This window comes from Tamandua tetradactyla, chromosome 5 (assembly GCF_023851605.1).
Source record: "Tamandua tetradactyla isolate mTamTet1 chromosome 5, mTamTet1.pri, whole genome shotgun sequence".
Taxonomy (NCBI): domain Eukaryota; kingdom Metazoa; phylum Chordata; class Mammalia; order Pilosa; family Myrmecophagidae; genus Tamandua; species Tamandua tetradactyla.
In genome coordinates, this window is record NC_135331.1 from 35,206,026 (window position 1) to 35,220,152 (window position 14,127).

The 14,127-nt window shown below is 38.5% G+C and overlaps 1 protein-coding gene across 7 annotated transcripts in view; it reads left to right on the forward strand.

Annotated features, from left to right (window-relative positions):
* The window catches only part of GRK3 (G protein-coupled receptor kinase 3), a 165,127-nt gene that overhangs the window by 111,407 nt on the left and 39,593 nt on the right, over positions 1-14,127 (forward strand). For 5 of the 7 annotated variants that reach the window (XM_077160690.1, XM_077160688.1, XM_077160691.1 and 2 more), the window contains 4 exons: positions 3,659-3,720; positions 7,385-7,436; positions 9,346-9,437; positions 11,970-12,069. In XM_077160690.1, coding sequence (XP_077016805.1) covers positions 3,659-3,720; positions 7,385-7,436; positions 9,346-9,437; positions 11,970-12,069 — 306 coding nt within the window. Of the gene's footprint in view, positions 1-3,658; positions 3,721-3,749; positions 4,845-7,181; positions 7,235-7,384; positions 7,437-9,345; positions 9,438-11,969; positions 12,070-14,127 lie in introns of those variants that run through there. The other 2 variants (XM_077160695.1, XM_077160694.1) reach the window with 2 other exon arrangements.

Below are 14,127 nucleotides of genomic sequence, written 5' to 3' on the forward strand. Positions count from 1 at the left end.
GGTGATTTACTTTGATGTTCTAGGTACCTGTGATGAATAGGATTTTACAGGATTTACAAGAGAAAAAATACTGTCCTTTCAGACTGTTCTTGGTGACTTGACACTGACTGAAATTTGTTAATAGGCTATTCTTTTAGTTAATGAAGTCTTTTAGGCGCTGCAATTAGTCATTTTCGTACGTGAATTGTCATTTTAATTTAAAAACTTTTAGTTTGGCGGTGTTGATATTTGCAGAGACTGTCCCCTGGTTGATGTAAGATTTGTTTTCAAGAATCAAGGGCAAATGCTTGAACGACCTTTTTGAGTCGTGACTTTGTCGCGACTGAGAAATTGGATTTTCTTATATGCATCTTAAACCTTAAATGCAGGACAGTCATACAGACGTAAATTGCAAGACTTGGAAAACTAAATTAATAATAGGCTTTGTGTGTTTGCTGCTCTTTAGATAATGGTTTCCCCTCCTCCCAAAAGCCTCCCCCAAAACCACGTCCAACCAACCAGTGTGTTTTCCATAGTGATGGCAGTGGATTTGAAGGACACAGTCGAAATTCTCGGCTGAATAATATACCTTTCTATAGCTTCTATGAATTATAAGAAGTATGAAAGAATGCTGTTAAGTAATGTAATGATTTTCACAACTGAAAAGAATTGATTTATCCTTGCCTTGGATCCATTTTCTTTATTTACAGTGAAATAAGTTGATTTTTTGCTTTATCCCCTTATGGTATTTGTTTATTGATTGATGTATACAAAGTGAATTGGATTATTCTATAGAGCAGATACTAATCTGGTTCTTAGCGTATTTGAACACAGTAACAAATTAGGTGTTAGCTGTCTGTCAGAGTATTCAGATGGACTTCTCTTAAAATTTATTCCTAGAGTCTCGTGCCTGTCCATACAGCTTGGTTGGCTGTGAGCTCAGGCTCTGAAGCCCACCTACCTGGGTTGAAGTCCAGGGCCTCCACTTCCTAGCTGGAGACCCTGGGCAGGCTCCTGCTCCCTCCTAACTTCCGTTTCCTCACCTGTGAAGTGGAGAAGACAGTAGGGTCCCCTCGGAGACGGGATTGTGAGGGGTCAGTGGAAAGGTTCATGTGATTTGCTTCACACTGGCCCTGCCTGTTGCAATGCTCCATAATGCTGGCAATGATCAGGTATTTTACATTCAAAAAGTGCAAAGGGAATACCTGCTTTTTGTGGTCTCCATGATATTTTAGTGTCAAATTTAGCTTTCAGCTGACTTATACATGTGCATAGGTAGTCTTTAGTCAGTTACATCTAACGTTGTTAAATTGTACCTCATGATGATATGAATTTCACAACTCTGATGTTAAGCTTTTCTTGTAGCCTAAATGATATTAAAGCAAAACAAAACAAAACTGTCCCAGGTGAGAGCCAAAGGCCATCAAGATTCTTTTCATGCCTTCAAGGAAATTTAATTTAGAAGCTATTTCTTCAGCACATCTTTTAAAAACACTCTATTGATTTGCTCATTAAAAAAAATGAATGAAAGTAATATTCTAGTAAAATAAATCTAGAAAGAGTGGTATTCTTATTTCAAGGGTGAAATAAGAAGTATATTAGTGTAATTCAGTGTGAAATGCACCATCAGAACATAGTAATTAAACTATAAAAGAAAGCTTAACTTCTCAGTTCTCCTGTTTGTAGACATATAATAACCACAACGTCAGTTGAGTTCTTTGAATTGGAATTTCTTATCAAGGAGAAGAAGATAGTAAACAAAAATAATCTGAAAGCCAATCCAGAATGCTTTCTGTTTAGCTCTTTTTGTTTGCAAAATTGACTTTAGAAATAAGTACCTGCCTGGGCTTGGTGGCAGGGGGCCACGTGGAGTCCTGGCTTATATGTGGATGCCTAAAATGTGCCAGGAACTATGCTCAGCTCTCAGCATTTTTAATCTTATTTAATTCCCACAATAGCTTTATGGATTAGTTTTGATTCTCCCATTTTTCGGATTAAGGAAACAGGCTTATAAAGGCGATGCTGTTTGCTGGAGATCCCATTAATGAACTCTGCTTGTGCATTGCTTACCTGGCATCTTTTGTGGCTCTTTCTATTGAAAAGCGTTAATAATGGTATATTATGTGTAGTCTTGAGAATTTCCAGTAACTTTTATGATTTCTTTTTATTTTATTAATGGAAGGTATATGGGGGTGTTTGATAAAATATGGAAGAAAAACATTAACATGATAGTTTCGTAAATAGAAAATCTGTGATATATAAAGTCAGCCTTTTCCTAGATCTTTGAACACTTTTTTCTGGTTTGTCTTTTGAGGTCTTCTGAACCTCTTGAGACTTGCTTGTGGCCCTCGGTCTTTTGTACCTGGAGGAGTTGGCTAAGACAGATGCTATATATGGTTGCCCCTTGGCTGTCGTGGAGTCCTAGAATTTCAGGAAGAAGTTGAGAAAGAGAGTTCAGTCTCCCCATTTACTGCTGAGGGAACAAGGCCCAGATGGTTTTAGCAACTAAATTCAGTGCTCTGCCTGGACAGTGAGACCCTGGTGAAGTGGCAGAGGCTGCGACTTGTGGCCTGTGTTCTGCTGAAAGTGAGTCTCCTCGAAGAGCTGTGCTTGCCTCCTTGCCTGTGTTTGGTTCCTGCTGCTCTCTGCAGACTTCCCACTCTTGTCCCTCGGTTTGGACTGTCCTTGATCTGGACCTCGTTTTTGTACACTTTCAGAATGCTCTCTGAAGGCACAGAACAGGCTAAATTCATAGCATTTAACGAGGTTAGGTTTATCAAGATAGTTTCCCAAACTATCTAATCGACTTTGGAGATAATTGTGTTTTATATGGTTTATACTTTTTGATGTAAGATTCATCACATGGAAAAGGAAAATGTATGCTTCTATTAAGTAATAAGTAAAGAAGCATGAAGTTTAAGCTGTTGTGGTTCTCCACGAGGGAAAAGAGCACGGCACGAACCAGCTGGGAAACCTCTTCTCAGTCCTGTCTTAGCTAGTAGGTTGTTGAGAAACCCTGGTGGGTAAGCACCCATCCCCAGACTCAGCCTCCTTCTGCTGGAGATAAGGAGGTGAGATGGCTCCCTGTGGTTCCCCTTATTTATTTATTATTTTGTATTTGTATTTCCCCTTATTTATTGATTTCCCAACAAATAAATTAGCTAATTAAAAAAAATGTATTCCACAAGGCCATTAGCATTTTGATGGTAAAATTTAGTACTAATGCTGACAATAAATGTGTTTTAGTCATTTACGAGATTGGCCACATAGTTTACAGGGCCCAAACACAATGAAAATGCGGGACCCCTTGAATGTCAAGATGGCAGTGGCAGAGTATTAAACCAAGCGCTGGACTCTCTCCCAAAGCCACCTCTGGTCGTTTCAGAAGTGTCCGTGCCTTGCCAGGACCTGTGCTGTAGCTATCCAGTGGCAAATACGGCAGGGTTGTGCCTCCCCGCGTGGAATTCACTGTCTAGTTATGTAGATAACCATTAGACAGGTCATTTTGGTGATGAAGCCATTGCTGAAAATTGTGGCAAGTACTGAGAAGGAAGACAAGAGGATACTGTGGGAATGGAGTACTGGGAAACTCACCCAGTCTGAGTTTTTCATCCGCTTTTATTTTCATTCTGTATTTTCCTATTTATGCAATGCGGCATTTCTTTTCCATCTTTTCCAGCCATACATAGAAGAAATTTGTGAAAGTCTTCGAGGCAACATTTTTCAAAAATTTATGGAAAGGTATGTAAGCTTTATTTATAAAATCTTATACTGTGTTAGGTGTGCCTCATTGTACCCATTTAGAGCTGTCCTTAAAGTGCATGGTAATTAACTCATTCAACAACTATTTATTGACCATGTGCCAGGCTTTGTGTTAGAAGATTTTCTTAATTTGTTACATTAAGATTAGGGTTTGTACATCTTCATGCCACTCTAAACTTCAGTTCTTTAGCTTTAAAATGGTCTATACTTGAATAGGCTAGGAAATCTCAATATCAAAAATATCTTATTAGGAGTCCTTTTCTAATGCAAACTTGACTATATTGTTTATCTGATCCATTTGTTCAAATTTTGAAATCCAATCCCCCAAAGTCCAAGAAGCCTGTATTTGATTCTTTACGTAGTTGCAGAAATCAATGGCTCAGGCAAATGTCTTTTTGTGGTTAGATGTATCCTTAATATACCTAGTAAATATGTTCCTTTTGGGTTATTCAAACTGTAGAGCTTGTGTGACATACTAAATTCTCAAGTTTCCCAGTGACGCCATGGAAGCGTGCAGCTACCACGTTTGTCAGGCACCTCGCAGTCCATTCCTTAGTGTTTTGAGAGATGCCTCTGTAATGAGGCACCATTGGGATCAGACTTTGTAAAACTGAATCTGCATTCATACTGCCTGTACTTTCCTCCATAAACTCAGCTAATTTCTAGACAAATGACATCATAACTGCGCCTCACTGCTGGCGCAGTGTGCAGCTGTCCAGTAATTGACCTTAAAAAACGAAAAACAAAAGAACAAATGCTACTTTACTGCAGTTTTCTTTTCCACATAGTCAAAGAACTAAAGTAATTTAAAAAAGAGTTGTGTTGTGATTCTCCTAGAGTTCAAGAGATAATTTTGAACTGGAGTGGAGTCAGTACTTGGGGAAACTTAATCATATAAATGGTGACACTTTTTTGAGTAGTAACAGAAACTTTGCCAAAAAGCAGCACAAACAAACCTAGAGGCCGGGCTGCTGTTTAGGGCTGAGTCCCAGCCAAATCCTGGGCTGTCTCCATTGCTGGTGCATATAAAATCTGACCTTTCCCAACGCTTGAGTCAATTTGCTTTCATGTGATCCTTGTGGGGAATTGGAAAGATAGAGGTGGTAAGTAATTTGGGGATGAGGCTTTTCCCTGAATGTCTTGACATTCTTTCCTCACCACGAGGTTAGCATGCATGATCTTTTTCTGCACTATGAGTTAGCCATTCACTCTTAATGTTACAGGAAAGACAAGTGAAACTGTTTATGTTTTAGGCAGTCAGGCATACTGCAGTTTCGGAAGCAATTGCAATGATATGTAAATGAATTCTTTTCTAAGTCAGTTTCTTAAGTACCTAGTTAAATGTGTTAATTTTTGTACTTTTTTAGTTCTTTTTATATGACTGCATTCTCAAGTAAAAAAAAAAATCTGTTGTCAAATCGTGTGTTTTGATTTTTGGGTTTTGAAAGGTATGGGTTCTCTCTAATCTCACAGCCTTTGGCTCCAGTGTGTGGCCTGGCTTTTGGTTCCTCCCCTGCCACAGCAGCGACACCAGACTAAGTTCCTGTTTGCCCTGAATTGGGGAGGGAGGCTCTGTCATCTGGGTGAGGCCTGTGGTCCTGTTCCAGTTGGTGAACTGCATTCGCTCAGCAAAACAAAGGCTGGGCCAGGGATCAGAGCGAGAAACCCTTTCTTTAGCCCTCCCCTGCTGACATCACAACCATTTCTGTGTCCTTTACTCCTGACCTTCCTTTAGAGATACGGCCCTGTAAGCCTTCTGCAAGGGCTCTGCCAGTCTTCCCTGCCGTGGTCCCTCTTCTGTTAAGAAGAGCCCCATTCTAGTAGCTAGACACTGGTTAGGAATAGCATTCAGTGCCCCCCACCGAGACAACACTCAGCCTACTTATAGCAAATTCATATTGAAAGAGCAAAATGTGTGCAAGGGTTTTCTTTTGCTGGGCGTGGGGGGTGGGGTGGGGTGGGGGGTGGTTCTTTGGGGCCTAGTTTGCAGAGTGGTGAGATATGCAGCACATCATCCCTGCTGCCACCTCTGAACTCCAGAATCTGTGAGAGAAGAGAGTAGGAACTAGTCTAACAAACCAAGTGAATTCTGAAGTACCGGTCATGGATTTTTAAATGCAGAGTGTGCCCAGATGTGGTTTCGCACATACCCTGCTTTTAAAGATTGCTTAAAATAACTTTATTCGGAACTCTCAAAATATAAAATTGAATTTTATTTTACCAACCTCATAAAGAGGTTAAGAGAATCAGTGAAGTACTCTTTGAATCAAAGATGCTGTGTAATTACGCAGAATTCTGCTTTTGATGTTCAGCTTAATTATTAGCCCCAGAAATGTTTATGAAAGCTTCTTAGAAGGTATATTCAGTGAAACCTCCAGGGAGTTGTGGTGTTTCATTGCCTTAAGGCAATGTATTATTTTGTATTATAATGTAGCTAATGCTTATAACATGCAGTTTATAAGACTGACCTTCCTTTTTACTTTCCTTCATTCTTCCATTCATCTATCTGTCTGTCCGTCCATCCATCCATCCATCCATCCATCCATCCATCCATCCAGAGAACCCTGAACACTGTCTTATGTAAAGAATCATGTCAGGAACTAAATAAGATATAACATCTCCAAAAATATTCTTTGCTTCTAAGGAGAATTCTATCTAGAATGTATTTCTTTTGTAAATCTCTTAAAAAACAAATACCCTGTAGGTATATTTTGCTCAATAACAAAACAGTAATCAAAATAATATCTTTATTAAATAGATATGGGATAGATAATCTTATTTCATGGGTGAAGGAAATACTCATTAAGCAGTTGAGTAAACTGTGGGAGCATATCAGTGCAGTAGGAATTATTGTACCTTCTGTTTCTAGTCTGAGAAAGTCCCTCCTACACTATTTACATCTTTGAGAGGCAGTTAAGAGTTCGTTCTGGGACTTATTGGTCTGGATCCAAATCCTGGCTCCACCTACTCCCTCACTGTGACCTTGGGCAAGCCACTTACCATTTTAATGCCTCAGTCTTCTCAGCTATAAAATGGGAGTTACAGTAGTGCCTGCCTCATAGAGTTGTTGGAAAGATTAAACGAGCAGCAGCTGATACATGGTATGCCCTATGTAAGTGTTTGCTACTTTTCTTATTAGAGAATGTTCATTTTTTTCCATTTAGATCCCTGCTGTGCAGTAAAGTAGCCACATGTAACTAATCTAGCACTCAAAATCAAGAATATTCTTGAACTGCAGAATATACACACTGGATTTTGAAGGCTTAATATAAAAACACAAATATATCATTAATGATTTTATATTGGTTACGTATTGAAATGTTTTGATATATTGGGCTAAACAAAGTATATCAAAATTAAATTACATGTTTGGCTCACGTTATCTTTCTATTGGACAGTGCCTATTTGGACAAAATGTTACCAGAACATATGACAACAAAAGGGGAAACATGAACTCTTTCATTTGGATCACAAAATAGAGCCGTGAATATAGGTGAATGATTTTTGAAAAACTATTTAAGAAAATTTACTGTGTTTGAGGACCAACACAACGGTGCAATTCTAGTTCATCTTACAACATTGCTCAACAAGTCCAGTTAATTTGATGTATAACTTTTCAATAATTATTCATATTCTATTTTAGCGAGAAGTTCACTAGATTTTGTCAGTGGAAAAACGTAGAGCTAAATATCCATGTAAGTATCTTTTTTTTTTTTTTTAATAAAAACTTGCTCTGGCATAACCTCATGAGAAAATTGTCTATTGTGGGGAGTGATGCCGAGGAAGACTGTGCCTCCCGAATGCATGCAATCTTACAGCCTTGTGGATGGGTGCTCCTCCTTCCATGCCAATCTCAGACAGTTTGACTCACAATTCTCTTTTCTTGTTGTTGTATAAGAATGTGTGCATTTACGTAAGAAGACATTTTAAGTAGTTGATCCTTTAAGAGAAATAGTAGTAAAAATACAAGTCTTCTGCTTAATATAACTTAATATGTTCATGTCTTTTCTGTCCAGGTTAAAGATCCTTTTCTTTTCTTATTAGTTGGAAATCGAATAATAAAAATGATGATGTCTTTTACTAGACAAAAGTTTTCTATTATTTTGAGAATGGAAAAAGCCATCCTCAAATACAAAACAACTTTTTAACATGTATGTCTTTAGCTATTTGTCTTCTTTTAGTGTTCAGTATCAATAATTCCATGGCATAATCTTTTTTTCTTTTTTAATATTAAGAGATTTATTATAGGAATTGGCTCCCATCATCATGGGGATTGGCAGTTCCAAATTTTGTAGGGCAGGCTGCAAGTTGGAAACACCGATGAAACTGATGTTGAATTTCCTGGGAGAAGCTTGGCTGGCAGAAATAGAAGCAGGAATTCTTTCTAGGTTCTGAAATCCTCAGTTTTGGCTTTAAGACCTCTAACTGATTTGATGAGGAGGTTCTCATTGCCGAGAGCAATCTCTCAGGGCATAATCTTCACTCCATTTTTAGAATGCACATTTCTTTGTACAGTCTGGCTTACCTTCGCTTCCACATTTTCTGTTCATAGACTTGGAATTGTGCAAAAGAAAGAATCAACTGCATTTTCTTTTTGAGTTTTTTCTTAGAAGATACTACTAAAAAAGAAGTCTTTTTAGCCTCCCTTTCCTATCAAATATCCTAACAGGATTTAGAAGAAGCAAGAGGCAATAGCACACATTAAAAAAAGTCCTTCTATCTGCTCTGGATCCTTCTTATGCGTCTGCTCCTGCAGCAGACGCCCGCCGTGTGCCTGTGGACTCCAGGATGAAGTTCTTGGGCCAGCGCCCATGACTTGGCTGTCGATAGGACATTTTTATGGTTGTTTGGGGGATGGGGGAAAAACCTTTGAAGAATCTAACCCTTTATTTGCCAAGATACACAAATTAGGAGGCACTTGGTATTGTCTGGTGTCCTCTTACTATGTGCTTTTTGTACCATTCAACACTACTAAAATCACTTACGAAGCAGAGCATTCCTGAGATGTTATTGACAAGAGGAACGTGCTTGTGAATGAAGCTTCTTCATATGCTTTACTCACACTTAAGTCTTATTTCACACTCACATGCCCAGCATGTGTGCTCTTGATTCAAGGATGTTACTGATAAAAAATTTGCATGGCCTGCATCCTTCAGGTTTTCTGACCATATGGCACTATTATGAAAACATTGGTGCCGTTGATGTAGTCATATTTTCTACCATGTCTGTTCCAGGAAATCTTGGAATGTTCCCAAACCTCAGGCTTTAGAGTGGCTGAAGTGGTATTTCATGTTTGGTTAGAAATTTCACTCACTTGTCTTCTACGTATACATCTGGTAATCTTAGGTTGATGAGATTGGAGAAATAGATTTGATTCCTGTACTATCATCTTCCCATTTGCCTTTGTTTTTTGCCTCATTTGCCTTGAAAGTGGAGCAGCCGAAGGTTATAAAAAGCCTTGTCACCTCATACATCTAATCTTTCAGCTAGAAGAATCATTCATGTAAAGGGCAGAATGGCATTTTAATAACTGTATATAATTTGCATGAAAAACCTTTCTGTATATACTTAGTACTTATGCAATTTTATGTTTTGCATTCACAGTTGACCATGAATGATTTCAGTGTGCATAGGATTATTGGACGAGGAGGATTTGGCGAAGTATATGGTTGCAGAAAAGCAGACACTGGAAAAATGTAAGCTTTCTGTGCTGATAATGTTTCATCAGAAAGAGGGTTTTATGTTTGTGTCAAAAGACAACCCCTACTTAGAAATATCATGATCTTGGTCTTGGAGTAACTTTCCTCAGAAAGAAATAAGATTTATTTTGTTAAGTGTGATAAATGAGAATAAGCTGGATCCTCTACCTCTTAGGACAAAATGGTAGATCAAACAATAAGCGTGTATTGAGTGTCCGCCATAGTTCAGGCTGTGGCGAAGATCTAGGGATCCAGAGATGAGCAAGAAACCGTTCCTGACACCCGGGGAGTGTTGCGTCTTGTCTCCCAGTCAGACCCCACTACAAAGGCTTCTTTGCCTTGCAGAGGAGAGGTAACCTCTTCTAAAGAGTGGCCTCCCTTAAGCGGGGTGGGGGGGAGGTCAGGTCAGACGTGATCTGGTGTTTTCCGTCTCGGTTGACACAGCGTTTCGGTAGATGTCAGTCTCAGGGTTCGGAGCACTGGGGACTGTGGAGGACGAGACCCTGCCGATGACATTTTTACGGCTCAGTGGCTTATCTGGTAACTTTTCTTGTGAAGGGTTATTGTGAGGTAATTAAGGGCATTCAAGCCAGTCAAAAAGTGAATGATGGAGTCCTTAAGTGTCTGGGAGTTTTTTTTTTTGTTTTTTTTGTTAATATTAGAAGCCATTTTCTCATTCCTCCTCTCGTAAGTGAATGCATTTCTGAAACCAGAAGAAATGGAAAAATAGAACTTGAACCCCAAACTACAAGTTTGATTTACTGACAGTTGTATTAGAGCACCAAGCAAGTTGGAATAATATGTGACTCTGTTAGTCAGAACGGTTGAGTCAGTGCAAGAAGGGAGGTTTGAGGTCCCTAGTTCAGTGTCTGTCCTCGCTGCTGCCCCAGCATTGCCTACAGGTTGTCACATAGCGTCTGCTTGGACACTGACCACTTTGCCAAGTGGGCCATTCCATTTTTAGACAGGTCTGGTGGTTGACACATTCCTTACTAATTGGAGGTGGAAATGTGCTTTCCCTCATCCATGCCCCTCAGGCTATTCCCTGCTCTAGGGCTCTGTGTAGAGCAAACCCAGTACCTGGCACTAGGTGTCTGAAGGCCCATCAACTTAGAATTTATGGTCACACGCAGAGACTCGTGCTCAGGTGTAGTCCATTGAGCAGGAGGTTGGGTCTTGGGCTTGGACTGGCTAGGTCAGAGCGCAGCTTCAGCACCTTAAACTGAGACAAAGTGTGTGATCTCTAGGTGTCACTGTTTCCTAGTCCGCAAAATACGGTCAATAAAAGTACCTACCTTGTTGTGAGAATTAAATGGGGTAATGCATTGTAAAGCAGTCAACATGGTATCTAGAACATAGTAAGTACAAATAAGTAAGGGTCAGTATGTACTTAAACTTAGAGTCCTCTACAGCCCTGGTCTCCTCTCCATTCTGTGCTTGTACGGTGGAGTTGTGGAATCTGAATGATACCCGTTACTTGTAGCTTAGCACATTTCACCAGTTTTGTTCGTTCTGCCTCCGTTTTTGCTATTGATTGAGGTATTTAGAATATCGAGTCTGTCACATGATGTTGCAGTAAATAAATAGGTATTTATCATATCCCTTAAATCTCAAAAAAAAAAAAAGCCAGTTTGTGGCAGATATTCTTCCCTCTTTTCTATAAATGAAGCATAGAACCTTAGCCAGAGTAACACAGGTGGAAAGTAGCCACACCTCAGCCCCTGTGAACCCTCACTTTGTTCTCTCCAGCCTCCAGGCTGCCAGTTACGTATGTGCTGCCCCCACAAACCCCGTCCTGTAAAAATGAAGTTTCTAAAGAACACATCACTTTGTATGTTTTCAACATCTAACAGATTAATAATGTCTTGTGAATTGATTTGTTTTAAGAACTTCTGAAAAGTGGTAAAAAAATCAAATTTGAACATTTATATCTGTTTTGACATAACTCATGGCATTATCAGCTGTGATTAATAAGAAATAGTGGATTTTCTGTGTCCTCCCACAATAGGGTAATTGTCCATATTGCATATTAGAGCTATATGAAGTGGCCCATCAACTTAGAATTTATGGTCACACACAGAGACTCTGAATATGATCAACAGCACTGCATTATATATTTGAGTTGATTAAAAGAGGGAATTTTAGCTTATATGTGTTGCTTGAATATATGTATATGCATATATAAAGAACTATCAACATAAACAGTGAGCCCTAATGTAAACTCTGAACTCTACTATTAATAGCATAATTATAATAATATTGTTTCATTACTTGTAGCAAAGTTACCACACTAATGCAAAATGTTAATCATAGGGAAAGCTGTGAGTGTGAGGGGCTTGTATATGGGAACTCTATAATTTTTTGTATGATTTTTCTGTAAACCTACAACTTCTCTAATGAAAAAATAATAAAAATAAAAAGATAAAAAGCATTACCTAAATATGAACTTTTGACGATATGATGCATGTTGTGTAAATTAGTCTACGTATATTTGCAGTGCAGATTTGTCAGTACTATTTCTATTTCTAGGTATGCAATGAAATGCTTAGATAAGAAGAGGATCAAGATGAAACAAGGAGAAACATTAGCCTTAAATGAAAGGATTATGTTGTCCCTTGTTAGTACAGGAGTAAGTATTCAATTTTGAACTTTGCTTTTGTTTCTTTCTTTGTGTTATAACGGGACAATTTATTTAAAATACAGACTTTTTTCCAGGTGCTGATGGGGTAGCCAGTTCCTAGGTGGGTTTGGAATCTGTAGACGGGAAGAACAGAGCAGAGTTGATATAAGCAGTGAATGTCTTAGATATTATTTCTGTTTGAATCTGGAAGTTAGAGAAGTGCTGACAGCCTGCCTGATGCACACCCACGACGTCTCCGCCCTCTTTTGCCTATTTGTTTGCCCTTGACTTCCTCCTTTGCTCTGCTGTTGGCACTTTGCAACTCAGTCGGATTAGAGAAGCAGAAATGGCAGAAGTATTCATAATAGAAAAATAATCACTTGAGTGCAGTTGAGAATTCACTGTACTACTGAGAAGAACTAACCTAGAGAGGAAAAAGTAAGAGAAAAGCAGCCCCTGCTTCATAAGCAAAAGAGGGGAAGCCCTTTGGTTTAGTCACATCTGAATTGTCCTTTCAGTGTTGTCTATAGTCAGTGTTCCATTTGGAGGTACCTTTATCTTCTCAGCACTTGCTGTCCACCTTGAACATCTAAAAGCAAGCCTTTGCCCTGCAGCCCTTTGACATGCAGAGCGGCTGCCCATTTTCAGTTCAGTTCTTTTAAGCCCAGACTCAAAAACTTGGTTTTTATTTATTTATACAGATGTCAGTATATACAAAACCAGATCTAGAGAAACTCACCCTTCTGGAAACCTGTGCCTGTGTGCATGCCGTGTCATACAGCCTTCTGAGAAGGTTAGGAAGTGACCATGTAGAAGGAAAGGCAGGAGAGGAGGGTGGAGGGGCTGAGCCCATACCATGTAAACTTACCTACAAATTTAATGTTCAGTACCAAAGCCAGGAAGGTTTATGAGCAGTGGAGATGTGGGATCTACTGCATACCATAGCTGAGTGCTAAATAAGGTCGTCTTAATCAAGGATTTGAAAGAATCCATCTTTAAAAAGTGAATTAATGAATCCTTCTCATCTAATAAGTGAGGGACATGAGACCCAGAGAAGTTAATTTCTTTGCCCAAAGTCTCTGGACTCCCTGGGCCAGTGTTCCTTTCTTATTGTCACTTTATAGGTTATATGGTTTTAGTTTAGTTTATCACTCACATTTGTTGTTTCATGGCTTATCTTTTTCTAGCATTAGTTTTGTTTGTTTGATTCTTTTGGCCTGGCCTGTCTCTGTCTAGCATTAGTTTTAGATGATTCTAGAAAGGCTGTGTGCTATTAAAGCAAAAAAAAAAAAAAAAAAAAAAAAGTAGTATACTTTAGCTAAACTATAACAAATGAAAACCCACAACTAAAAATACTTTCTAATTATGTGCATCTACCTTCCAACATATGCACATTAAGCATTCCAAATATGAGTTATCTCTTGTGGGTGGCCAGGTTTTTTTATCTGAAATGACGACCAAGAAGCCTGTGTACTGTATTTGAATCAGTAAGATTGGCATTGGCTTCTCTCTTCTATTGGAAATGTCTTTGTTTTTTGTGGGGGAGGCGCATTTGAATTTCAAACATGGATGTGTGCTTATTGCAGATTTCAAGAGTGGTTCTTAAGATACTAATTTTTAACAGGTTGTCTCAGCGCCTTGGGTATTTATCCTCAAGAAAGTCTATGGAAAAAATAATTTGGTGTTGGAAAAGTATGAATACGGTTCTCATGTCGCATTTTTGTATTAATTTTATTGGGGGGAGAATGGTAAATAGTTATACATGGTACCTCAGTGGTCCAAGCCTAAGGAAATATATTTTTAAATTTTGGGTTTTATTGAGTCACTACTTTGGTTTAATTTAAAAAGAATTATTTGTATTTTATTCAAATATCAAAAGTATAAATGTTTAAACTTATAAATACATAATTTAGCCAGAAGAATTGAAGTAAATTTATTTGGAATTGTTTTTGCTAATCAGAGTCTCCTTTTATAGGTTTTTAAAGTAATTTTAAATTTAAAAATTAGTTTGTTAAAGTAAATATTAAATCACCTTCTATCAGTCTGATTTCCTAGGATGTTGGAACT